The 27,810-nt window shown below is 37.6% G+C and overlaps 1 protein-coding gene across 1 annotated transcript; it reads right to left on the bottom strand.

The window, feature by feature from the left end:
- Positions 1 to 537: 537 nt before the first annotated feature.
- pinx1 (PIN2 (TERF1) interacting telomerase inhibitor 1) lies at positions 538 to 27,545 on the bottom strand. The gene is made up of 7 exons (XM_039693330.2): positions 27,474 to 27,545; positions 26,978 to 27,087; positions 25,454 to 25,546; positions 25,271 to 25,352; positions 24,933 to 25,016; positions 16,688 to 16,773; positions 538 to 1,306 (listed from the first exon to the last, which is right to left on the bottom strand). The coding sequence occupies exons 1-7, from the start codon at positions 27,490 to 27,492 to the stop codon at positions 710 to 712; spliced, it is 1,071 nt and encodes a 356-aa protein (XP_039549264.2). The 5' UTR covers positions 27,493 to 27,545; the 3' UTR covers positions 538 to 709.
- Between the last annotated feature and the right edge of the window lie 265 nt (positions 27,546 to 27,810).

Below are 27,810 nucleotides of genomic sequence, written 5' to 3'. Positions count from 1 at the left end.
AATTTTCTGAAGACTAGATCCCTTTATATGATGAACAGAATGAATTTTCTTCACATATAAACATTCATCAACTCACTCGGTTAAAGGAAGCTAAAGCATGTTCACTTGACGTGAGAACCAATGAGGTTCATTGTTCGAAATGCCATTTGAAATTTTCTTCTTTAATGATGATTTTTATCAAACTTGTATATTTAAGTTCAGTAATTTCACTTAAATAACAATTAATAGGTAATAACAATTAATAGGTAATCATTATCGCCATTTAAGTGAAATCACTGAACTTAAATATACAAACTTGATAAAAATGATCATTCTAGAAGAAAATTTCAAATGGCACTTAGAGGCTTTTGCATCTAAACTCTTCATATATATATATATATATATATATATATATATATATATATATATTAGTATATAGTATAAATACTACGGCCTACACCTATCGCCCATTTTGGTCTTGTAGAAAGCATAATGCTAATTTCTGGAAAGCTAACAACAACAAAAATCTCTTACATATAAATAAACACACCATTTCACTTTTAGTTGACTCATGTTTTTAATGTTTTTTTGATTTAGTTTAAGTATGGAGATACAAACCAATTATAAATTTAAATTCATGGGTTTCATTGCCATCCATTTCGGTGATCTCAATATTAAAATCATGATATCAAAATGCCAATAAGTTTGAAGAGCAGTCAGTAGTACAAAATCATTTTTTCTGTTTTTTCTTGTTCTTTTTGGGCATTACTTTGTCAATCACTCTCTCCTCTTTATCCTGTTCTCTCCTTTTCTTTTTATCTGAAACTTTCAAGTCTGTACGCAAGTCTGCATGAACCTCTAGAGAGGTTTTTTTCTTCCCTGTTTTTGGTGCCTCTTCTTCAGTGGATCCATCCGTTACTGTAGGGGCGCTGCACACTTCAGCCTCATCCTCCTCCCTCTCCTCTCGTTTCCTCTTGTTCTTGTTCTTTTTCTTTTTCTGTGTCACTGAGGTCAGGGCATCTTCCTCTACATTTTCCACTGTGCCATCTCGGTCCTTTTTCTTTTTTTTCTTTTTGGACTGTTCCATATCACTGGTGTTTGGGGAATCCTCCATGGAGGCAGATGCAGCCAGTGGAGACTGTGAGTTGCTGCTGATGGCTGGGTCACAAGTTCCCTGAGCCTTCTTGATCTTGGCCATCCGCTGGGCAAAGTACTCTTGCATGGTCAGTGTGCTAGTCACTGTATTTAGTTGCTCCTCTGGGTTTGGATTAGGTACTGTGTCACTGTCCTCTTCTCGCTCTTCCTGAGAGTCAAGTCCACTGCTTTCCTGAATGAAAGAAATGGACAAATATGAGAGCAATAAGATATGTTATTTTTACATTTCGTGAGCTTAGAATTATAAGGCTATCTCCGTTTAGGGTAGTTCTGAGATATTGAGCATCAAAGTTTTTACATCCCAGCTGGCAAAACTGTTATGTAGTATAATCTTCTATTACAGCTTTATCTATTAATCTTTTTTTTTTTTTTTTTACAAAAACACCACCACACAGGCATTAATAAACACCTAATGGATCAGATTATGTCAAATTTAATTTCAACCAAAAGTGGAGATAGAACCTTATAATTCTAAGCTCACGATTTATTGTTTAATTGTTTGATCATTTTAAATACATATTATATATATTAGGGAAGTCAATTTTCACAAATTCCCATGATCGATCTTCATTTAAATTAACGATCAATTAATTGATTAATCGTTAGCATTAATGGGTCTGCAAATGCTGCTCAAAAAGCTGTTCACCAAATTAAAGGTTCTCTAAGCGATGCTGGGCAAAAACATTTTTTGTCACATAAATCAAACGTCTCCTCACTATCGGCTAGCTGCCTGTCCCCTAAACACACTGTAAAAAAACACGTCTCTGTAGACACCACAGGCTCCAAAAACGGCAACAAAAACAATCATGTCTTACCCGGACCACGAAACCTAACAAACAGTGTTCCAGCCAATCACTGGCAAGAAGTATTTGAGGGTGGGTCTGGGGGGTTAGTGCGTGTGCACATGAAGGGGGTGTGTGTGTGAAGGAGATAGAAGCATCAGAGGGAAGTTTGAAAAATTACTGACACACGACCAAAGAGACGTCGTTCTGAGGAACAAATTAAAAAGAAGAAGGATTCGGATAAAGAACGTGCGAAGTTCCGAATTTGCATCGGTAGCAAAGCTTTTGAACGATGGCGAGAACTCCGGCGGCAGAAGGGCTTCCAGTCCGACATTCAGGTTGCTCTGTTTTTGCTTGACAGGTGGGTAACGTTAAATTGTTTTTTTCTTCTAAATTGACGCTTATGTTCGCCAAACCCACACAAGGATATAATTAGCTAGAACTATGCACGTTCACAATTATTTCAGGAAGCACGGAAGGGAGGGGGAGGAGATGAGATGCGGAGGAGGGCGGGTCTAGCTCCGATTTGTTTGAAAATATTCGAACGTCAACACCCAGGATCGCTTTGAGAACCTTTAATAAGAATGGTTTTTAATCTAAATAAAGGGTTCGTAGGATTGTAAAATATTTTGATGTGATTGATGAATTAATTATTTAATATATAAATATAACGACAAATACAATGTGTCGCCAACGCCGCCTCTGATGCGTGCTTGAATGTGTGACTGTTGTGGACGTGCTGGAACAGCGCACTGAAAACGGCAACTAAACCCAACGAATTCACAACCATTGAATAAAATTGTGTTCTCATGTTATGTAATATGACAGTCCCAAATTATCCGTCGTTATTATTAGTCGTGCATTCTTGTTGAGTGGTGCGCGCTGAATGAACAACCGTTGAGCACTTTGTTAGCCTTTATTAAACTCAAAGAAACATCCTATTTGATATTAATCAGATATATACAAAATAAACATAATATTACAAAATTATATCTGTACAAAATGACGTGAATGCACAAGTGAAATTTAAGTTACGTGCCATTCAGAATGGCTCATGTTGTGGTGGACACGCTCTTCCTGGAACACGACGACACTCTCCTTCACACCCAGTCATGGCGATATCAACAAGAAATTGTCGCTTTTTAATGTTGCGAGATCTCATTGCGTGAGAGTTATTACATTATGTAATAACAACAGTACTATTCCAAAGATCAGACAAAGAACGTAGAGTGGGCAAGTGGAACAAACTGATGAAATGATCGGATCAAGCAGTGAGGAGGTGGCTTGTCAGTCAGGAAGGAACAGGACAACCCCTCAATTAATTTAAAGAAACATGATGTACGCGTCTCATTAACTGTTGTCAATCAAATTCCTGTCATGCTGAGACTTGTCCCAAGTATCTCATGACATCACAGAACTGCGTCTGAAGCATCTGATTAGAGACAAAACACTCTTAGCTCAATTTTTAAAAAGAAAAAAATGTAAATGTCAAAGATAAATACACGTCCTCTCAATTTATCAAGAATTTGATTGTTCATTTCTTCATTTATCATATGTTGTATAATATTCACCTGCATGTCTATAAAGAGGAAACAGTTTAAAAGAAGGCTTATCTTCAAGTCACTGTGCAAATGGCTGGATTAAACAACTCATTCTTGAAAAACTTGTCTGATGAGTGAGAGTCAGTGCACGCACTGACCAAACTAAGACAGTTATAAGCATTAAGAAACAACTCATATAAATAACTCATGTATAAATAAAATATAAATAAATAAATAAAACATTGGTTTTCCAAAGATGGCTCCAGCAGTATATACATGAATTGTTTTGTCTTTATAAAGTATCTTCTTATTAAACGGTCTGTACACTTACAAAGTTCTCAATGCTTTGGTTGCATGTAGGGACCCTCACATGTTACTGTGTTAGTGTGGGGCTATTTTGAGCCTTGTTAGTGGTATTAACTAGCGATTTCTTTTTACTTATTAAATGCCCCCATATAGTAGTGTTATACACTAAAAAGTTTCAGAGATTAAACTCTTTACATTTGATTATCCTGAAAACAAATCTTAGAGAATGGTTAACTACTAGGTACCAATGTTTTATTAGACCAAAGGTTCATTTTGCGCCGGAGTTCTCCTTTAAGAGAGAGAACAAATTTTCTGCCATAACACAGCTTAATAATAAAAGGCAAACGATAGCAAGACATAGTGACTATGTTGAAAGACCACAGAGGAACATTTTAGATTAAACTGTCGTCCTCCAATACTTTATCACGGTGACTCTCTCACCCATTCATCTTCGTTTTGCTAATGGCCTCCTCAATGCATAATGATTTCCAGAAAAGAATACCTGCTCTGAAGCCCGCACTAAACCACGTCGGTGCTCTACATTATGCCAGAGATGGTGGTGAAAACGTTTTTCAAAAGATATATGGAGGGACCGGATTAAAAAAAAAGTGTTTGCATTGCAAAGAAACAACAAAATACATATGGACTACCTCAAGTTCTTAAGAGGTTTAAAGCATTTCATGTACAAATAGTGAAAAACGGCTCAACTTAACATTACAATAATAAGAATAACTATTATTACTATGATATTGTAATATAGTATTTTTAAAAGATACAATGTAACAGAAGTAATTCAACCCTCTACAGACACACTGAAGCTAGATTCACCATTGGCTAGAAATTATTTTATTTTACTCGCCAGAATTTGTTTCAAACATTATTAAAAAGTAAAAAGTCTAATAAAATATTAATAAATAAAGAAACTACAAGCAATAACAAAAATAAACAACAGAACAAAGATACAAATGAGTAGTGCTTTTCAGGTAATTTGATACAGATTAGGTAGTAAACAAAAAAAAATTAAACAAAATGTAAGAACACCAAGAAGACTTTACTGTATAAATTAAAAATAGATCAATCATTATTAAATTAAAAAAGTTATCCAAGAGAAGCGAGTGATTTTTTTTGCAGTTAGTCTTTTATTTGATTAACATTAAAAACAAGGACATCAACAAGAGTATTAGGCTGCTGTCACTTTAAGACAATGCACGGATCCAATAATTGAAAACATTTTTTTTTTTCATAAAAAAAAAAAAAAAAAAAAAGTTTAGCTCCAACTAGGGGTGGGAATCTCTACATTATTATATTTTTTTTTTTTGAAAATCGATTTTTTTGACATTTGAATTGATTCAGAATAGTCCACGTCCGCATCGCAATGCATCTAATGCTGCGTTCCAGATCAGTCACGCCAAACTACCAGAGCACAAGGAATTGTGGTAGCTAGATGTAAACAAACCAGCATGGTGGACCTTACGGGGCTCATGCGCATTTGTAATAATTTCTGTCGCCAAAAGGTGCTTACTCCTTGTTTGTTTGAGGGAAACTGAGGAGGAAAATCTGCACATAAGGCAAGATAAGCTGTTGGACCTTTTATTTTACTTTATTTGTATATTTGGAAAAGTATTTGTTATTAATTTATCCTTGCACTCCACGGACTGAAAACTAGTTAACGTTATATTGCCCTAAAGTGTACTCTCACCATGTACCGCCTACAAAAACACTGCATCCGTAGGCACTGCCATTGTTGTTTTGTATGGTTTCGCGGGCTATGTGACGTCAGAGCTCGTAACTGGGAGTACATGGATCTAGTACGAGTTCACGGGTGGGAAGTCACGGGTTTGACTGCCGTTACAGTGTACTTTCACGGGTATAAGGTTTGAAAACCACGGGTTGCAAGTTGTCTGGAGTTTCGATTTTTCCCCACCCTAATCAAACACACCTGAACAAGGTAATCAACGTTTTAAGGTTTACTAGAAAGCTTCAGACAGATGAGTTGATCAGGTTTGGAGCTAAACTCTGCAGGACAGTGGCCCTCCAGGACCAAGTTGCCCATCCCTGTGGTCATCGTGACTACAAGTTGCTGCCATAAGCCCCTCAAAAGTTGGAAGTCACCCAGAGAGAGAGACTGGAGAACTGCAGATTTAGGCTCATTAAAACAGTCTCACTTTTCCCTCCCAAAAAAATAAAATCTATATTTCTGGTTTAAGGGGACCAAAACTGGTCATCAGAGGAGATGTGGCTGACAGCATGTAGCAGAGACTTAGAGAAACGACTGGGGGGCATTTTGGAGCGAACTGTGAAATTACTCTCTGGAGAGAAAAAAACGAGGGAGAACGAGAAGAGGAAGAGAGAGAGATTGAGCGAGTGGGGAAATCCTCTTCATCGGAGAGGGGGTGATAGTGTGTGTGTGTGGTGCGACGTCTCACCGCCTGGGGACCTCCATTAGGCTTATCTCTCTAATGTGCCGAGAGAAGTGCTGCTGGTAGCATTCCCTCAACAGTGCTGAGCATGGATTGGGTTATACCACACACATGCAAGCACATACGTGCACACAAACAAACAAGCCAGCAGGAAGGCTGACATGGAGATAACGCAAGTCCAGGTTTCATGACTCTGCTTGGACGTCCTAATGAGGGTGTAAACAACAAAAATGGCCCCCGAATGTTCTTATACACAACTCTGGCTTCTTCTGCCTCCACATTCCCCTCTCCTCCTGGCAGATGGGAGGCCCCAGGAAGAGGATGCGTTCCCCGAACTGTGTGCAGCGTTCAGATAAGGGCCCTGCAGCAGGAGCTACGGGTTCTTTCCTGCTCCGGCTGGAGGGGTGGGGGGGGGCGGCGGCGCGGCAGTGGGGCTGGACTTGGAAGGGGGCGTCGGGACATTCAAAAGGCTGCGATGAGGATACAGAAGAACAAGACATCGCCGCTGACGCCAACACATTGCAGCAGACAGTCCAAAGCAGCCAGGGACGGTGAAAAAAACGTTATCAAAATGCCTCCGGGATGTGTTTCACAAACCCCCCAAAAAAGAAAACCCAAATCGTGACACTCTTGAATTTGCTGCTGAAAACGGCAACTAATTTGTCCCACTCTGTGCTATGTCAGAGAGTCCCTAATTTATAATACACAAGTAATATTCCTCCCTGCATAGACACGGCACTCTGACTACGCTAGTTTAGCACTGCAAATGCTGCGTCAGCATTGAGAACTTCTAGTGTCCAGGGAGTAAAGACTGCAATATGGTACAATAATACTGTGCTATGTATACGTTTGATTATTTCTAGTACAGATATTTTGTAATTCTTTGACAATAAATCCCAGCTAAGGATGTTAGACCATCAAACAATACATGAAGTTATACATATATACAGTGGACATGCAGTACAAACAGTGTATAGGCAAGTTTCCAATTTGTAAGCATTAATGTGCTATCATTATAAAAATGATAAATAATATTAAAAAGGAGGGGAAAATGATTAAAATTAGCATTTTTTGCAAACTTTCTTGCAAAAATCGGACAATTTTAAGTCTGGTTTGCAATTATAATCTTTGAAAAGTTTAAAACGTACAAAATTGTGCCTGAAAAAAAAACTGATTCAGCTCTTGGTGTAGCATTAACTGTAGAAAACATCATTAGATTTAAGCATGGTAAAAAGCTGGAGTTGAATGATCAATCAATCTTCATTCAGGGGATTTCTTTCCCCCCAAAAGACATCAACACTGTTTATTTCTCTTCTTACCCCCCCAAAATCTTTGAGGATGGAAGCATTTGAGGATAATTTACTCCTTTGAGGGCTCCAAGTTAAACTATATTCTAAACAAAATGGATCACAGCCCATTACGCTCGCAGGCCGATGGATAATATTGAGACGATATTGGGGAGAGGGCTGATTGTGCGAGCGTGTTCTCATTGTCCTGCCACTATTATAAATTTGGTGGTGGCCTGGGCTTATGGATCGGGACCCAGATTACCCAGCTGTCCCTCCCTGATGAGGGGAAAGGACCCGCTGCGCCATCCTTCATACCATTCACATAGGCGGACAGAAAAACAGGTGGCACCCACGCAATACAGTGCTTTGCATGGTTTAATGAGCATTTTAACATGTATCATGATAATATACATTACGTGAATAATGTAACGAAGTAGAACAAAGTGAATAGTTCAATTACAAGCCATCCTTTGAATTATGTTTCTTAAGTACTTGAAATGTATGGCATAATGCTCTTCTTTAACAAAGCAGCACTATAAATTGTGCATACAACTTAAAAACTTGCTATTTAAAAAAATACATTCAAATGTTGCATAAAATGGTTTCATAGCAGTGGATCAAAAGTTAAAACAAGCACATTGCTGCTGCTAATAATTATAATAATAAAATAATTGTACTAATATTGATAAAACCAGATACACCAAAGGCATTATTTTAGGTTGCATAGGTATGTTATAAAAATAAATGCAGTTGTATTAATATTGATAGTCATTGCATTATTTTAGGTTGCATGATGTGCAACATTGTTATAATAAATATATAATTATTAACATTACAAATAATAGAATAATTACTTAATACAATTTAAATTTTACAATCAGACAAAAAATTTTTAAATAATAATAATAATAATAAACCAGATATACACCAAAAACATTTTTAGGTTGCATGGTGCATGTTAATTGGTATATTATTATTACTATTATTATTATTATTATTATCATCATCAGCAACAATATTATTATTATTAATACAAATATAATAATATTGTAAATAATTATATAATTAATAGAATTAAAATTTACAACAGGCATCATAAAACAATGTAAATTAAAACATATATATATAATAATTCAAAACCCTGAAACGGAATGAATAAATTAAGGTAAATGAAGGTGTAAGTGATGAAGAGGTATTTGAATAACAAAGACGTAGAGCTAATGCAAACAGTAAGCCAGCGTGAAGCAGACCTCTCCACCAACCCTAGACTTCATTACTTATGAGTAACAAATGGCGACAACACACTGCATAGGGCATCATCACTAAACTCTGCTTGCTTTACAATGTAAAGTGCTTGCCTTTCCGTGCCCTCCAAGGAGCTGATGTGTCAGCCCCAAGATGGAGGACACACCATTTATTCTCTACCCTGCGGTGATTTATTAGATTAAACTGGCGGTGATTAAATGCAAGCCGAGACCCATGAAAACAGCAGTGGTGGTGGCTCTCAGGAGCGTCGGGTGGTTAGCTTCCTCTGTTCATACTGTAATCACCATGCCAGGGCAGCCATGAATGGGCCAACAATGACTGCTGGAGTTGGACACTTCAGTTACCCTTTTTAGCTAATGCTGTTTTTATCATCACACTAATTTGTACATGTCCGTGGGTTGGCATGGGCGTAAAGCCAGTTGCCGGAGGGTATGTTCCAAGCAGTCATTTCGGTCTGTTTCTTCATTATTCTGTCGCCCTGTCAACAGCGTAAGGGAGGCTGCGCTTTTGTTTGAGGCAATTAGATGTTATCTGAGAACATATTAGGGCTCTCCTGCTTCCAAACAAACATGCCTTTGAACACCGGCGTCGGTTACCGCATTAGTTGAGAAGTTAAACATGCTGGACCACATGGTTGCAACGTGCCAGTTTGCACTGCCGTCTAGTCCTGACTGAACATAGTAAATTGCACAAGCCCATAATAGGACTAAATATTATGATTAGAAGTTTTGTGCAATAATGTGAAAAAGCTTCAGTTTTCAGGTTTAAAGCTCTTCCCTTTTTTCTTTTTAGCATTTCGCTACTTTGAGGAAAGATAGAGGACAGAAAATTATAGGGATCTCTTTTGAACTTCATCAAAAAATGTTTCAGTTTCCACAAACATTTGGCAGCACATGTTATATGTTCTTAACAATGTTTTTTATATTGACAAGAAACGTTTGAGCAGCAAATCATATTAGCACATTAGAATGATTTCGGAAGAATCACGTGACAATGAAGACTCGGCTTTGATCAAAAGGATAAATTAAATTTTTTAAATATAGAAAATAGTTATTTTAAATTTCATTTTCTGTTTTTACTAAATGTAGCCTTGAAAAATGAGACACTTCTTTCAAACGCATTTAAAAATATTACCAACCCCAACTTTTATCAATTCTAATATATAAATTGTACCTAAAAAAAAAAAAATGTTTTATGAGGAAATGATTTGAGTGTTTTTCAAAAATATATATAAACTATGTTTATTGTTATTGCTGATTATTATTATCATTATTAATTGGTTATGTATAACTTTTTTTCAGCAAATATTACATCTGTGTACAAATATTACATTTGCTAGCAAATAAATGTTGAATGGGGACGGAAGCTAATATTTATTTAGTCTTTATAGTCAGTAGTGATCTCTCCAAAGCTCTCGTCATAAATATCGTATAAATTTCAAAATATCGAACAAGTTATCATTTGTGTAATCATATTAAATGTGGATAAAACTCAGCGGTTTTGTTAAGGGAGCTCCATCAGCCTGCTGGCATTTCTGGATCTCAACTTTTGCATCCTCAGCAGCATTTCAGTATTCAACTCCGCCCACCAGCCGACTCCCATGCGGCCAATGACATCGCTGCCTCTCGCCCCTTCACCACATCTGCCAAATGGTGCAGCCTCTTCTCCTCATTTGGTGAGGTGGCGGCATCGGGGGAACGGGCGAGTCAACTGGCTGGCGATCCTTCATGAGGACGGGCGTGGGCTGATTCGGAACAGCTACAGGTACCACCCTCCAGTCTGAGGGCTTTGTGTTAGAGCTGCCGTGGGAGTGGGAGAGGTCACAGGGGGTCACGCCAACCCCTGGAAACACAGAGCGAGGAGATGCCTGACTGGAACCATGGAGACAACCACAGACGCCAACCATCTCGCTGCTTACCCAGTTCATTACAGTCAACATTTAAAAAATAAATAAATAAAATGTTTGTGAACTTATGTAGTATATTTACATGTATGTAGGAAGACTATTAGTAAAGGTATAGATATAATATTTGTTTAAAGTCATGCATAGCCAATTCCTAATAATAACAACAATAATAATAGTAAACAAACAAAAGCAATAATATGGAAGATATTTTAGAATTTTAAAATATAATTAGAATTTAAAAAAAATTCAAAAAATATTAGAATTTTCCTAATTGTGTGGAAACTGCTACATATATTTCAAGATTCTTTGATGAATAGAAGGTTTAAAATAACAGGATTCATTTTAACTGGAAATATTTTGAAAACATCTAATGTCTTTACTGTCTCGGACCAATTCATTTTCTTTTTTTTTTTTAATTAAATCTTACAGAGCACAAACTTTTCAACGGTAGTAAATACACATTCTAAAATGTGTTTTGTTTTAAGTAAGGGACTTGCAGCAACAGGTAGCAATGCATCTTTTTTTTTTTTTTTGCTAATGACACGGGCATAAATAATTGATTAAAAAATAAGTAAATAAATAAAATCACAAGAAATATCAAATTTATCATTGGATTTTCAAACTGAAAGTCTATTGTTTGCAGCTTCAAACTGACAAATCTGGGGCACAATAATATTGAAACTAAAACTTCAATGTGGACAATTATGCTGAACAGACAATATTTATTGAGCAATTTAAAGGGCGGAGACCAAATCAGACGATTGTCTGAAATGCATTCCACACACACACAAATGGAGTTTCACACGAAATATATAAGTGTAGGCCTTAGCGATCCACCATTGACGCAAAGAGCAGTGGTAAAAAATGACTAAGTTTCACTGATGTATGAAGCAGGAGGGAGTCCATTTATCAGCGGGCCCTCAGCGGTCGCCTGCTCGGGTCCCTCAAGTCACAGGCCGCGACGCTCCCCTTTTGACTGATTAATTAGCCAATCACAGGACATTTTTCACCAGCAGCAGGAGGGTTTATTTCAGCTAATGCTGGGGCCTCGCAAACCGAGCCACGTTCAAGCAAACTCTGCTCTTTCCTTTGGGCCTGCCGGAGTGGAGGGGGCTACGGAGGGGCCGAGGGAGATAAATCACACCCACTCCTCATGACTCCGTACACACTAGCCTACAGCCTAACTAAGGCCCCCGAGAAGAGAACCAGCCAACGGCAGAGAAAGGGATGGGGAGGGAACGAAATAAGAGACACATCAAGAATAAATACTGAAAGCTAAAAATACAAAAAGAAATGTGATCAAGTAAAGACAACGGTTTTGAGAAAGGCACAAAAGCGAAAATGCCAAAAGCACTAGTCATGAATATTGCTCTCCCTGCCACTAAGACTTTCCCACATCATTCAGAGTAAAAGGCAGTGATGGATGGCAGCGCGGCATCCAGACAGCGGTCTGTTCGGACACTGCCGGCTCTCCAACGTGCTCGTGACGGCCATCCGTTATAGCAGTGGTTCTCAACCAGGACGCCACAGCAAATTTTCCAAGGGTGGGTTTGAATTATGTTAGATTTAAGATAAGTTAAACAGCAAAAAATTAGGATGTAAGCTGGGCATTATGATTCCTATGTTAATTAGTTTCTTAAACAACTGTTTATTTATTCCTTTTTAATTATGAACAAGGATTTCCACTGTCTTGGAAAAACCTGGATATAGGAGGACATTTTAAAAGTGTAGAAAAATCATGGAAATTTTTAAAACACAAATTTTGATAATTACGTCAAGGTGTGAAAATTATTGAGTAACAATTGCTATTTGAAGTAAAAAAAATAAAATAAAATAAATCAGAAAAGTTTATATTCATTGAAAAAAAAATCAGCTATTGTAATCTCTGTATTTATGAAATTAATTAATTTATAATTATTTAATTTTATATTGCCACTCCTGGTTTCCATAAACGGGGGTGGCGGGGCAACAATCTGTCAAAATGTGTTTATGCAAACAAAAAAAGTGGGCAACTGGATTTTGGCAGAAATATGGAGAGCAATTTGGTTGCAGTTTCTTAAATCAAGGTAGTGAGATCAGGGGCGACTTGGACCGACCTCCCACGTGTGTGTCAGAGAACACTGTGACAAGAGATAAGGGACTGACAGGAAGCTCTGAGAGAGGGGAGGAAAACCCCTGGTGCAAGAGGTTGGAGAGAGGGCTGCCAAGACACCGCAGCAGTGAGATCGGACCTTTGCATGGACACTAACTGAGTGGTGCACTTAAAACCTGCAAGGTGACACCTCTCGGTCACAAAAACTGTATTAAACAGGTTTATAAATCACCTTCCCGTCCAACTGTGAACCCAGAACGCATCTATGAACTGAGGTAAAAAATCTTCCACAGGCTGTATCACCGCACAAGCACACAATGCACACAAACAACGCCCACTCATTGGCTTCCTATGCAGGCCTAACTGCCCCTCGTTTACAGGGCTCGCCACCAGCCCTTCGCCACACGGCCTCCTGGGATGCCATTGTGAGCCTGTTCAGATTGGTTTTCAATCCGGTCAATGAAGTCCCTCCAGACTAGGACAATAACAAACTGCAACAAAACGATTAGCGGAATAAAAAATATAGCACACTGCCGGCACTTCCAAAATTCAAGCAAAGCATGAGCGGCTGCTATTGTGTTGCTTTCTCAGTAAAGAGGCAGTTCGGCGGGGGCTTCAGACCTGCAGCACATACATTAGGTGTACTTGGAATTGCTATGTCACGAACACAAAGGTGAAAAAAAATGTAAAAAGACATCCAAGTTGGAAAGGTTACAAAAAATAATAAAAAAAGATTTAATGTAAAAACCCTCACCTGACAGATATAAAAGTCAAGTCAAATATATTTATATAGCGCTTTTCACAATACAGATTGTATCAAAGCTGCTTCACAGCATCAATCAAAACAACTTAAACGGTGTTTGTTTATTACTGGACATGACTTGACATAAAAGATATAAAACCGCTTCATTTACTAAATATTTTTTTTCCAATAACCAATATATTATTAAAAAGGTACAATATTACATTAAAAAAAGTCAAAATGACCTCTGTTCAGACTCCCTCATTTCATCCATTCAGTTTCAACCCACAAGTATGTTGCAAGAATGTGTAATTCCATACACAACTGACACTTAGCAACTAGATCACTAAAAACTAAACAAAACAACGTAACCAACTCTTTATGAAAGACATTAATAATTTGAGCAATTACCTGTTTGATCAGTTTGTTACACTGAGGAATGAATTTACTTACACTTCCTTCAAGGCAACACTGTTTTTCCTTCTCGATCTCAATTAATTCAACTTTTTTTACAGTGTAGAAAGATTACAAAGTACAAACAACTTGGATGTTTCATTAATTTCACCTTAAATTATATGAAACTGACTTTAAAAAGAGCAGTTGAATCTTGTATAACTTTTTTTAATGTCATAACGTACTGATCATATAATTTGTGCACTTAATATGTTTAAGATTAAATTGCATTTCAAAATCTGCAATAAACATTGTTATAATTTGTTTAATTAAAAAAAGGGCAAATTAACCATCATCATTTATTCGCATTCTGAATTGTGGTATGAGAAAACGCCAAAATAACCAACCGTTTTATATTGTGTGCGCGCGAGTCAACATTTAACACAACCCTGTCTTTGCACGCCAGCCAGAAATCGAGACACGTGCCGAGTGTCATGACCACTGCAAAGCTGCTCTGATGCGACATTTCATTTACGAGCCAAAGCCTAAAACCTAAGATTACCTAAAACAATTCTTCTGCTGCCTTGCAAGCACTGTTGTTTCTTTGTGGAAATACAAATCCCACTAAGAACTAAAATCACAAATAAATCCAGTACAGTATTTACATCACAACAAAAATGAGCAAGAGACGTGTCCACTTGCAAAAATAATCATAGAAATAATTACAATTCCAAATTTAAGGTGGACTTCCAAAAGAAATACAAACACAAAAAGGGCTGGTAAAGCCACCTTCAAACTGAATCCAAACTATTAGAGCCGTGTAAGCCAAAAAGTCTACTAAATAATCCCTTCAACCAAACTTCGTCGAACCAAGTTTCGAGGGTTTGAAAGGATCATCAGTAATTCTGTTTTTTACTTCCATCACTGCCTCCTGTACCTGGGAGATGATGGGGAAATGCAGTTTGATCGTGCCCACCAGCACATCATCAGAAATACACCACCTGTGATTTGACCACAGAGATGGCTGACAGGACTATGAGGTGAAAAGGAGAGAGCGGGTGCAAATCCTTTAAGGGGATTTCAGCGGGATCCCTGCCTACAGTGACTTGCGTGTGGAGTCAGACTACATACTATGACACGGCTCATTATCAGCCTGCAGTCACGTGAATGTAGAGGTCAGCGGTACTTACAGGTGGGCTGGACCGTAAGGTGACATGAAACCTGCTGCAATAGCTTTGCCACATCTCGATATTATTCACGCGTTTTATGTAACAATTCAAATGTCGGCTCAACATACACACACAATATAGTAACTTAATAAATAGTAACCTTGTATTCTTTCTATTTTTATGCCCGCTAGAGACATCCTATAAGATCCTTACAAATCACACTGTACACATGGATCTAATAAAGTAGGGTACGACATGTATGTAGACTACGATAATGACACCAATTGAATCATAGGTTACAATGCAAGTAGAATAGAAGAATAAAATATCATCCGCATGCACTAGTGGTAAAAAAAAAAAGATACAAATATAGAGATGAATCGCACTTCGGCAATTACGTTCACTGAAAAAAGACGAGGAAGCGAAAGAGGAGAATATGGATGGGGTCATGGCTAGGGAAAAGAGGCCAACTCGGCATGCCAATTTTGCAAATTGAGCTTGGGGTAAGTAGTTTTTAAGTTTTAGCAAGTTTTCATGTTGCAATTTTTGTTGGCTAGTCAGTAGATTACTAACAGAAAACACACTGTGAGAGGATCATTCTATATTTCAGACACTGTCAGGAAATTATTGCAGGCTATCTTTGGTCACAAGACAGTGACAATGGCCATCTTTGAACCTCTCTCACTGTACAACATAGGACAAGCGTTTAGGAGCCAGGACCGCAAAAAAAAACACCACGGATGGTCATCTTTATTCTGGGACAGCCTAAAATCGTACTATGTGTACCAGACATTAAGTTACGGTGAGGCACTTACCATGAAATTGAATGGGGCCATTTTTTTTTTACAAAACACTGTGTCCTAACTACACGCGACGCGATAAAATTCCAGCGACAGCAAGTGTGTGTCCACACTAGACGCAATCCAACTGTGAGATGCCACACGTCAATCAAAAATTGCAGCCATTCAGAACAGCGTGTGGGCGGAGTCTCTCTGTGAAAGAACATTGTTGGTCCGCACTTGCATTGGAAATGGGTAAGGACATAATCAAATCAAGAAATAACATTATTAAAAAACAATACATTAACAAAATATACTCATTGACTAATTTCGTTATGAAGTACAGTTGTATGTTTGCATAGAATTCATTTTGAACGCTATATAACATGCTTTCAAAATCCGAGGTAAATTATCCGTTATCGCTTGTGGCAAAGTGACCTAATCCCTTTGAACTTCGATAATCAGTTCCTCGTCGTCCATGTTTGATGATTAAATATTCATGACACGCAGAACTTCCATCCAATGAGATCTCTGTGTGGGCGGATCTGTCAGTCGCGACGTCGCAGAAATAGGAACAGTTTCAAAATTAGAAACTTTGCGGGTCGTCGTCTGGTTAGGACAACAACTCTGATTAACATGGAAAAGACACTTTTTATCGCGTGACGCAGTGTGTAAGTCAACGCTTTAGTAAAAAACTTAAACCCAATGAAATCCGTGTGGGGAAGTCTTTCGCTCTCACATAACTCTCAATCGCATAGATTCTGTGTCTAATAGTATTGCTTATGCTTACACTGAACTTGGAACATTGTTGTTCAACATTTATAGAATAAAAAAAAAAATAGATGTGTCGCCAAGTTAAACTGCTTACCTCATCTCGGTCTCTTGTTTCTTGTTTCGATCGCTTCCCAAAAATACAAGCCAGGTCTGTTTTGCTGCGACTGGACAGGTCCTTTCCTGTGAGAAAAGGTTAAAAACATGAAGACTTTTAATAGATCTTTGACATTATTCCACACAATAGAGCATGCGTGTAAACATTTAGAGTTCTATTTTATTGTGAGGGCGGTGTTCATTTCAACCTGAACTTCTGTCAAACTATTACCCGGCACCAAATACATTTTAAAAAGACATTATCGATCGTTACTTTCCGATTTAGAAAGAGAAACGTGTTAATGCATTTCACAAACGTCTGGAGAGATGAAAAGGAAAGGTTTCCGGTCGCAACTTGTTGACAAATGGGTATTTTTCTAGAGCCGTTCAACTGCGTAAACTATTGATTTAAATGGATAAGGGTCACAGGACAGTTTTGAACTCCTGCCGAGAGGAAAGGTTTAGAGGTAAAAAAGGGCACGTTGCATGGTCGCAGGGGATGAAACGGCTGAGGAAAAACAAACGGTGCAGGACCGGCCCCACCTCACACCTCCCGTTTTCCAGCAGCTCAAAGGCTCCAGGAGTGCCTGGGCGCCCGTCTCAGCCGCGAGTCCTGTTCGTACAGCTGCATCCTTTTCCTCCAAGCAGCTCCTGATAACACTCGCTTATTTATTGCTCTAGGGTCTTTTTCAGCATGGTTTTCAAAGGGGAGACCTTGCCTTCAAGTAACCAAGGTATCCTGTAAGCAGTCTAAACAAAAGACCAGGCCGAACAAGCTGTCCACTGATCACAGTGGACATCAAGTGGAGCCCAAATATGACCTTTTTACTTTTGGAAATGAGATCTATCAACTAACAAAGGTTAGTTTTGGGTGTAACTACAAGTGCCACAGAAAACCTTTAAAGGATTAACGCAAGCAAAAATTAACATTTGAACCATGTACTGTGAAAGTACATGTGAAGTTTTAATGTGAAAGTCTAAGGCCGAGTGTCCACCAAAGCGTTTTTAGCCAGCTGAAAACGCCAGACGCTCTGCTGAAGACGCTGTGCTTTGGGCGCTTGAGAGCGCTTTGGCAGCCCAGCGTTTTTTTCCCGTTGAGACGTTTATAATACATAATACTGAATATACTATACGCTATAATACAGAATATCCGCAGCACAGTTTACTTGTAACTGATTTCGCAGATAATTTGTTTCATACAAAAAAATAATTTTTCATCCATTTTGTTTGGTTAGCTCTGCTGGTTGATGTCGTTGTACAGAAAGTCTGTAGTGACAGCCATTGAAAACAATTGAAAACAAACGCCAGGCGCATGGAAAAACACTTGGTGGACACACAGCCTAAGTTGCATTATATACATTAGGCTAGTACATCCCAGTACAATGAAATTTAGGCACTATTTCGATCGAAATTTAACTCGCGATGTATCAAAGCAAGCCTAGTTGATAATCAATTTTTGGGATTCAGCCGACTGTAACCAGTAGGTTTGGTTTGGGAGTGCCCTCGTAAGGGCAGCAAAGCAAGTGCATTCTGGGAGTTGTCGTCTTTCAGCCACATGAGTAAAAAATACATTCTGCCTTTTCTCAGTCTAGAATGCTTTAATTTAAAAAAATAATTTCACATTTCTACAATGTAAATGACCAATATTAAATACACATTAGAGCCAGGCCGATATTATCGGCCGATATTAGGCATTTTCCAAACTATCGGTATCGGCAGTTATAATGGCCGATAAATGAATATTTAAAAAATAAAATAAAAACGGACGAAACACGCTTGAACCGTGTCATGAGTGTTGGAGTTGTATAGTTTGTCCACCAGAGGGCACTCTACACCATCCCTGTTGGCAACACGCGTTGAGTTGGTCACGATACATACATTGCTTGAATAACAATTAAAAGAACATCCCCATCAGTTCTCTTAGCTCAAATAAGCATGATAAAATTTGTGACTATCATGTCCAGTTTTGCTGCTGTTAAATAAGCCGAGAGTGAAGCAGAATTAGCTAGTAATAGTTACGTTATATTGTTACCTAGTTGACTGACTGTCCTTTTAACTTTTGACAATGTGACTGAAGTATTTCTTTAATAAAGCGTGACAGTTAGTAATGAGACGCATCATCTCTCCTTGGTCTGTTATATTGAAAATATTGCTAAACCATTGCTAAATTATGGCTCATCATAGAGTAGCTAACCACAAAGCTAGCTAATGCCACTATCATCAGTCTGTTTTGTTGTGACAATAATTTATGAGTTTTAACTAAAATAATAGGATAATGCATTTTAAAAACAAGTTTCTTTTTAAAATGCATTATCCTATTATTTTAGTTAAAACTCATAAATAACTACAAATAACTAATGGTAGGGAAATTTGTTAATGTTTTGTTGCAAGTTTCTGAAAAAAAAAAAAAAAAAAAAAAAAAAAAAAAAAATCGGCCGATATATAGGAATATCGGATTTTATAACCAAAAAATATTTGTATCGTATCGGCCTTCAAAATTCTTTATCGGTCAGGCTCTAATACACATTCATCTTCCCAGAGGTGAAGTATCCCTTTAAATCACAGACAGAGACCCATAAGGCAATCACTGTGGTCATAGTTAGTTAGTGTGTTTGACAAAGAGGTCAACCCCGCCCTTTCGCTAAGCACAAGACACCTCTCTTTTCCTTAGAAAAAGTTGGTCTCAACATCTTTGTGAATGTCTAATGAGGAAACTCTTAGTGGTAAGATACAATGTTTTGTGAAAATGGGCCCAGATCCTATATTCTGTGATTAACAAATTAATTGTAGTTTTGAATTCACGTCGCTGTAAAAACTTCACAAACTGTATGGTGCACTTTGTGTCACTTTTTGTCGTTTTAGAGATTGGCAGCCCCAGTAATCATTTCCTGTGAATATATTTTTAAGCAGTATAACATAACTACATTTTTTGTTTAAAAACAAAATGCTTTAAAGTGTCAGAAAGCCATTGATTAAGAAGTGCACATGAGGTTATGAAATCCTGTTTGGATCAAGGTCACTGTTGAGATGGTAACGAGTGTGAAGGAACTCTGGCCAAACCAGATTAGCAATCACAGAGGCTTTTTTGGATCAACTTGCTAATCTGACAAGCAAAATACTAATTGACTGCCTCAAAAGACACCTACATAAGTTCTAAGCTTGTCAAATGCAAATAAATGAACAAAGACACAGGCTTTTCTGGAACAGGAAGGTGACAAAAAAATAGATCAATGGGGGTTATTTTACCTGCTTGAGCAGGAAATAGTAAAGATGAAAATATTATTAGCAATGGTTAGTTTCTCAAAAGAAATCAGGTTAATTATTAATAAAGGGGTCCCAAATTGTTCCGTTCATCTGTGTAACAGCTTGACCCACTCAGATGATGAAGTGCATGCAGTTCAGCTCACATCAAGAAATTCTGGATCAGTTGATAAATGGGCAGCCAATTAAATCTGGGTTACTGGTTTACGCTGCTTGTGTCTGAGATGGGCGCTGGAGACGCTGGTGCCTTTCTCCTGGTCTGAAAGCCATCAATCTTTGAAACAAGCTACCTCCATCCTGTCTAGAGTGGGGCTCAGTTTGCTTCCATTCTTAAGGATCAGTCCAAAATCAGTATATGCAGTTGAACCATCATTTCACACTGCACATTCATGACAAAAGATCCTCGGCAAGAAGATGCTCAACACCAAGAGACCTCTATACTACATTAAAGGTTACTAATAATATTACAGTCAAACATTTGGACAATTTCATTCTTTATTAGTTGTTTTAATAATAGTTAAGTAATCTACAGTAGTCAACATTTGAAGTGGATCAAAAGAGCGCAAAGTTGTCCTAAGGAAAAAATAAAATTAATTTATAAGGTTTCAATCCACTTCAAATGTTGACTACTGTAAATTATAACTTAAAACTATTGGGATTATTTATTTGATCAAAGGTGACAGTAAAAATGTATAATGCTACAAAAGATATCCATTGATTCAAATAAATGTTGTACTTTTGAACTTTCTATTCATCAAATAACCCTGAGAAAAATGTAACATCGTTTCCATAAAAATATGTTTTCTGTTTTTAAAATTGTTAAAATGTTAATTGAGCATCAAATCAGCTTATTTGAATGATTTCTGAAGGATCACATGACACTGAAGACTGAAGTAATGATGCTGATAATTCAGCTTTGCCTTCACCGGAATAACATTAAGATGTATTCAAACAGAAAACAGTTTGTAACTATGATTTTAAATTGTAAAATTGTATGACTTTAGGGTCTGTTTAGGGTCTAAATGAAAACTTTGTAATTTACTTTTATTAAAAATTCCCATTAGTATTTTAAAAAAACACAATTTTACCTGTTCAAAATCAGCTCTGTTTTCAGCAAGCTGTTTCAGTGCATATGCCTTTAAATAATAAACCCCGCCCCTCTGTTCTGTAGGCGTGAACGCACTTGGAGTGTTGCCTTGACAACAGTTGAAGGTTTTGGAGAGAGAATGGCAGCGGCCCGGGAGTCTCTTACCCCTTTTCCACCAAAAAAAGAACTGGTTCGGAACTGGTGCTGGTTCAAAGTTGGTTCGGAGTTGGTTCAACTTGCGAACCGCTTCAGAACCTGTTTGTTTTTCCACTGACTAGAGCGCTCAGGGAACGACATCGTTACGTCACTGTGTACGTCGCCATACGTTTTAGCTACGCTTGCAAGTAACATTACTTTGGGATTATCTCTAACTCGTGTACCAAGAAGGGTTTAAAAACAAGTGAAATATGCAAGTTTTTTAATCTTTTCCTTTGATATGTAATCTTTTCTTATAAGTTATGTACCCCTGTCTTGTGTCTTTTTTCTTTCCATTTATTTTGTTCTATATTGTTTTATTTTTTGCTTATAATGTCTTCAATAAAAAAAATTACAAAAATAGAAACGCTTGCGCCAACTTCAAGCATAACAATTACAAAGGCGGACTCCATCGTGTTTCTGCAAATGTTTCTCTTGGCTTTGCGATCCTTTATTATGGTCAGAAAAGATGTTTAGAACACATCTAAACCCGTCCCAGCCCCCGACGTACTGTAAGCATGACGTGTTATAAGAACGGTTCTAGTCCAGCAAAGAGTTGGTGCCGCTTTGGAACCAGTTCTCCTGGCCGAGAACCGGTTCTTTGGCTGTCGAAACACAAAGAACTGGTTCGCGCGCAGGCACCGGCTCCGAACCGGCTCTCAAAATGCTTTGGTGGAAAAGGGGCTTTTGAGGACACATCTGTGCAACTGTATCAGTTTGAACCGGAGTCGCACCGGAACAAGATGACGGCCGCAAAGAAGTTCGACAATTAAGGCTCGATGACGTTTCTCAATGGTTGGTTAATGTAATGTTACTTTGATCTATCTTTGTATGCACTGGCAGAGTAGAGTGAGATATGAACACTGTGTTTACTGATGTATACGTTAGTTCATTGACAGATTGACGTTACAACTAATGGTCATGAAAAACTTTTTTCCCATGATTTGCAAAGATTAATATAACTTTAGGTGCAGAGGGAACATAAATAGTTGGTACCGATTCTTTTTTCAGGAGCAGCTTCTTAGCAAAACCAGCTTTATACTGATCCTCGTTAATAAAGCAGTCGGGTGAGAAATAATTCGCGCAAACAAGAAAGTATTGACGTTGATCGTGGGGAATATTCCCTACGTAAACAAAACTCAGCCACTGCGTATTTGGTGGTTCAAATTTAGGAACATCAGAATGATTTCTGTGTTTGTTATTGCACCCAAGAACAGAACAACACAATCGTTTAGATGCCGTTCTGCTCCTGTGAATCAACAATGACGGACTAAGTCTATGATGACAGCTCGCTCATGGCGGGTCTGTGTTGAAACACATATATATATGTACACACACACTTATACATACAGTTTATATACATACAGTATACACACACACACACATATATATATATATATATATATATACACAGAGTAACATATGTTTAAACATTAGATAGAACAAGTTTATCTCTGTTAAATCCATTAAAGGCCTTAACCTGGCAATGGCTTTTTGGGGGCGTACCCAGGAAACGTACAAAAGGAGAGGTCTTCTGTGGGTTACAGATCAACCAATATCAGTAAAAGGTGATCCAATCAACAAAGCCTCCACAGGGGACATGGGCGGAACCCGACGCGCTGGCACAACGACAATTGCCATGACAACAAACCACAAATCCATTAGCAGTTGTAACAACCAGTGTCACGTTTGTCATTTCAAAGACGGTTAGACGTCTTAGTTCAACTTTCAGACACAGCAACTTGAATCTCAAACAGTCTGTTACGGATCAAATTACTGACATCACACCTTCAGAGAACAGTCTTACTGAGAATTCATTTATCAATTAGAATCCCATTGCAATATTTTTACTATAAAAAGGATAGTCCAGCCAAAACTAAATTCTGACTTGTATGTCGTTACAAACCTGTATGCATTTCTTTCTTCTGCAGAGCACAAAGGACATTTTGAAAAATAAACTAAAACAGCTTCGGTTCCCATTGACTTACATTTTATTTTACAAATAAACAGGTTTGGAATGACATGAGTCTAAGGAAATAATGACAATGTTTATTTTTGTGTGGGCCATCTCTTTAACCTCTGAATGGTGATGCTTTTACAATAGGATGTCAATCATACCAAGAATAGGGGGAAAAAAACGTTTTGCTAATAAGCTTGAGGGATGCTTTTCACTTCAGGAAGACACAAAATGAGACTTATGGAGGCAGAGGTCAACACAACCAATCAAAGTAGCGCTGAGGTCACGGGCATGAGGTTAGTGAGGTAGCGCAATTGCCTCGAGATGAGGTTGTGTGTGAGAAGTTCACTCTGTCTGATGAGACATGAGACTCATCCACTGAAACAAAGATCTTCCTTGTAGTTAAATAAAGGCTTTAACAGAGACAACAGCAGCAACAACAACATTGTTCCTGATGCGGTGTTATCTGTGAGACTCATCAGGTGCTGATTGAGGCCATTTTGAGTAGTAAGTGCACTGGCCTGTGCTCCTCACGGGAAACAGGAAGTCAAGCTTAGGAGCGGTATGCTACGGTGTCCTCTCAGGTGATAAGAGACGTCGAGTTTTTCCCCAACATTCCTGACATCTTTTATAAACATCCATCATGGAAAATGAGACAATGTCTAAAAATACTACGCTTGAAAGTGTCATAAATGTTTAGACCAGAGGCCAAATAAATTTCCCACTCAGAGACCACCAACAAACATCAGGCCGCCCTGCTCTCCATGCTGGGAAGGATGTGAGCCATACAGCAGAGGTCAACACTACGTGACAAAACATTCAGGGAGATTGTTCAGCTGCCTGATCAAACTCAGGTTACTTGTTTGTCAGAAAACATGGAGCTTCATGAAGTGACTCCCTGTACTAGGAGCGGCACAGGCAGCTGGTTAAGCTGACCGCCAACTTGATCATGCTGATCTACTGCAGCAGTGACCCGTGAGCTTTTACTACATATGCCAAAGCATACAAAGTTCAGCTACTGAACACAGGAAGTGATGGAAGGGGGGCTTTATTTAAAAAAGGAAATTGAAAAATAATACCAAAAAAAAAAAAGAGAGAAAGAAAACTGGCTGGGCCGCATGAATGTTTTTCAAATTAACACGTTATGTAGGTTATTTAAAAACAACTACCTTTCACCACCAGACTTAAATAGACAAACCTGACTACGTAGAGACTCAAGTCATCTCTTTACAAACAATCACCAAATATAGCCCACAAATAAAACAAATGAATAACCCCACAATTAAATGCAGAACTTTCCAATAAAATTGTATGCATAAAACTATATATAATACATAATAATACCTTGACAATATTCCTTGGGGACTCGAGATGAATTCAAATTATTTTTTAAAAAGACAAAAAAAGCATTAATATTACTATAAATTATTTAAAGATTAAATTATTCAAAATTAAAAATGTGATTTCTATCCCTGGAAAATGATGCAATCCTCTAATATATTTTATCAGGCACAAACTGTAGGAAAAAAAAAAGATCTTTTAAATTATTTTTTATTATTACTATTAAAAAAAATCAGACCATCACAAAGTAACTGGAAAAGAATATGCCTTTGAATATTGCTGTGGATAAAATTGGCCTTGGAGTCAAAAAGGTAGAGAACCACTGTTATAGAGTAAAGCTCAACTTCACTCTATAAAGTCCGATAGCATAATCTCAGATTTGCAAGACGGCACTGAATGGCTCACCTTTAGTGAATTTCATGTAATGGACCCTTTTCTTTGAGGTTTTGGATTTCTCTTCCAAACTAAATCCTTGCTCCTGTGTGGGACCTGAAAGTACACAGAAAGGTAAAAATCATAATAAAAACAATCATTAAAAAAATGGCATCAAACAAAAATTTTTTTAACATATGAGTGATTCAAGCAACCAAAATGTAATGGACATGAAAACCATACAACACAGTACAGGTCATTTCAACATTACAATAGCGCCACCTATTGGACGTTAAGGAGAATTAAACTCATTTCAAAACTACTTTTTACACAAGTGGTGTTTTGCCTTTGAGGTTCAAAATTCAGCTTACTGTCAGTGTGGCTCTGTCCATGGCAGTTGTTAAGCTCCGCAAGGAGTTGATTAAAATCATCCTGGTGGGCAATCCAGTTGTCCTAACAACACAAACCACCGAAAGGAAGATTGACGTAACTAAAAAAACAACGCAAAATAGAGTAGCTCAAAGAGAGAAAAAAAAATAGTGATGGTCTCTAACCTCGTTGTTTACAGTAGTGCCCAGACCCAGTTTGTTGTTCTTGGCTTTAACCTTAATGTTTTCTGTAGACCCCTGTTCACTCCTGCCAAGACCCTGTCATGCAAACAAACCAGGAAAAATGTGAGCACACACAAATAAGACTATTAGAAGATCTATTACATTTCCACACAATACAGACATGCGTTGCATCCAAAATCACATACTGTACAGTAGGTACTACATTTGATTTAAAACTTACTTCACAACCATTAAAAAAGTATGTTCTATATAGTATGAATGCATATATAATGTCTCCCACATCTTCAGGTATAGTAAAGTCACAATTGGATCATGCACACTTCAGAATCTTGCCGCAAGTAGTAAGTGATCCGGGTACTTTATCGCATACTGTTTTACACCAATTATATAGCATGGAAGTAGGCATATTCTGACACAGCGATGGAGTTATTTTATTTTTTTCACTGATTCTCTCCATGAATTCCAGCTCATCCAACAAAAAGCAAGTCAAGTCAAGTATATTTATATAGAACTTTTCACAATACAGATTGCATCAAAGCAGCTTCAGACAGAGTATCAATCAAAACCATAATAACAATGTTTGTTTCTTAGTGGAAAAACATCCACGTTTGGTAGAGTTGATCAATGGTATTAATGATTGGTTAATTAATTTGAATATCCCCAACTGAGCAAGCCAAAGGCAACAGTGGCAAGGAAGCGAAAAACTCCAAGTGACCTAATGGAAAAAACCTTGGGAGAACCCAGGCTCAGTCGGGGGCAAGTTGTCCTCTGGCGATTTTGTCACTGACAGGTTATGATGTTATGGTTTATGTCATAACAAGATGTCATAACAAACACATCTTAAACAATGTCATATTTGCATTCAAAATGTTAGGCGAAAGACACTTAATGACAGTTGTCATAAACATTCATGAACCTTCATAATCAACAAATGTCATGTCATGTCATGGCTATGAAGGCGTCATGTCAGTCTTATGTACACCCCTGGCTTAAGTAAAGTGTTACATATTAGACAATGCCACAAAAATAAAATAAATGAATAATTCAAATTGAACTTTTTTATTAGTTTATTTTAGCTAGATAGTGTTGCCATGGCAAGCAACATGTTTGCACAAACAGAATTGAAAGGTGTTCAACTCAAGAACACAAGTAGTCATAACAGATGTAGGTGGATCAACGATTTGTGGGTTAATTATATATTTGCACACGCACACACACACACACACACACACATATATATATATATATATATATGTGTGTGTGTGTGTGTGTGTGTGTGTGTGTGTGTGTATATATCCCTCATGTTTTTGTTATCATAAAAGTTTTTTTATTGATATAGACCTATGTGTCTAAAATATATAAGTAATAAGATATAAGACAATTTAAAACGTAGACAATGTGGTTGTCTCAGCAGTCATGCCAAGAGTCAGATAAGTCAATTGGCCTAAACTCTCAGCGGCGTTTGTACAGTCATTTGACGTATGTTTTTATAACGTGTTATTATACCTTTCCTTTGGCCCAGCCCATACGTTCCAGCATCTTCTGTCCAAATTTAGACTCATCGTTGCTCCACGTGGTGTTTTGGGGGTCCGCTGCCCATTTCTGTTTACGACGTGCTAATAAAATTGAACAATTGTGTTATTATACGTGTACAAAAAAAAAGAAGCAACTTTAAGATTTCGTTTCATGTTACGTTTCAATCTTTATTTATTAATTTTGTAATGTGTGTCACAAGGGTTTTGTGTCTATGCGTCAGGCCAACAGTATAAAACGGAATTATTTTAAACTAAAGTATTTGACAACTCATGATTCGCCCTGACCAAGGTGGCTAACGTTAGCCTGCTAGCAAACATACTAGACAACGTGGAGGAATGCAAAAAAGACTTTAATGTAAGATATTTATCCAAATCAAAAGCACATCCCTAATTGAATTTTACAAAACCTACAACTAATATTTTCAACATACAACTTTTCTAAAATACATTACAAATTGTAAACTCACGTTCGGCAAGCATGGACATCTTGAGGGGTCCTTGAACACATGGAGGAACAGGTAGGTTGTCCTATTTTGTGCCTGATTTAAAAAAGCTCATTTGTCGTCTCAAACATTACAATATTATTATATGATATTTAATTATTCAACAACAACAACAAATTATATCATGCATTGCATTATTTACGAAATTAGAAGCCTATATATCATCGTATTTGAACACTTTTGTAACAGTAGATGGCGTAAGTGGGTTAACTGCTCAGAATAATTTATAGAAAAAAAAACATTTATACAATAACTGCTTAAAACTAATTTCTTTGCGTAATATCTTTGATGATAGTGTATT

This window comes from Pimephales promelas, chromosome 13, assembly GCF_988280905.1.
Source record: "Pimephales promelas chromosome 13, fPimPro1.hap1.1, whole genome shotgun sequence".
Lineage (NCBI taxonomy): Eukaryota > Metazoa > Chordata > Actinopteri > Cypriniformes > Leuciscidae > Pimephales > Pimephales promelas.
The sequence above is the reverse complement of the archived record's forward strand: the minus strand, read 5'-3'. Positions and strand labels throughout refer to the sequence as shown.

Bases quoted from the DNA above. Each gene is read 5' to 3' on its own strand.
- pinx1 (XM_039693330.2), bottom strand. The intron at 25,353-25,453 runs GTTAGAGACCAT...TTGTGTTGTTAG, and splicing joins GCACTACTGTAAACAACGAG to GACAACTGGATTGCCCACCA. The intron at 16,774-24,932 runs GTGAGCCATTCA...CTTTTCTCACAG, and splicing joins TTACATGAAATTCACTAAAG to GAAAGGACCTGTCCAGTCGC.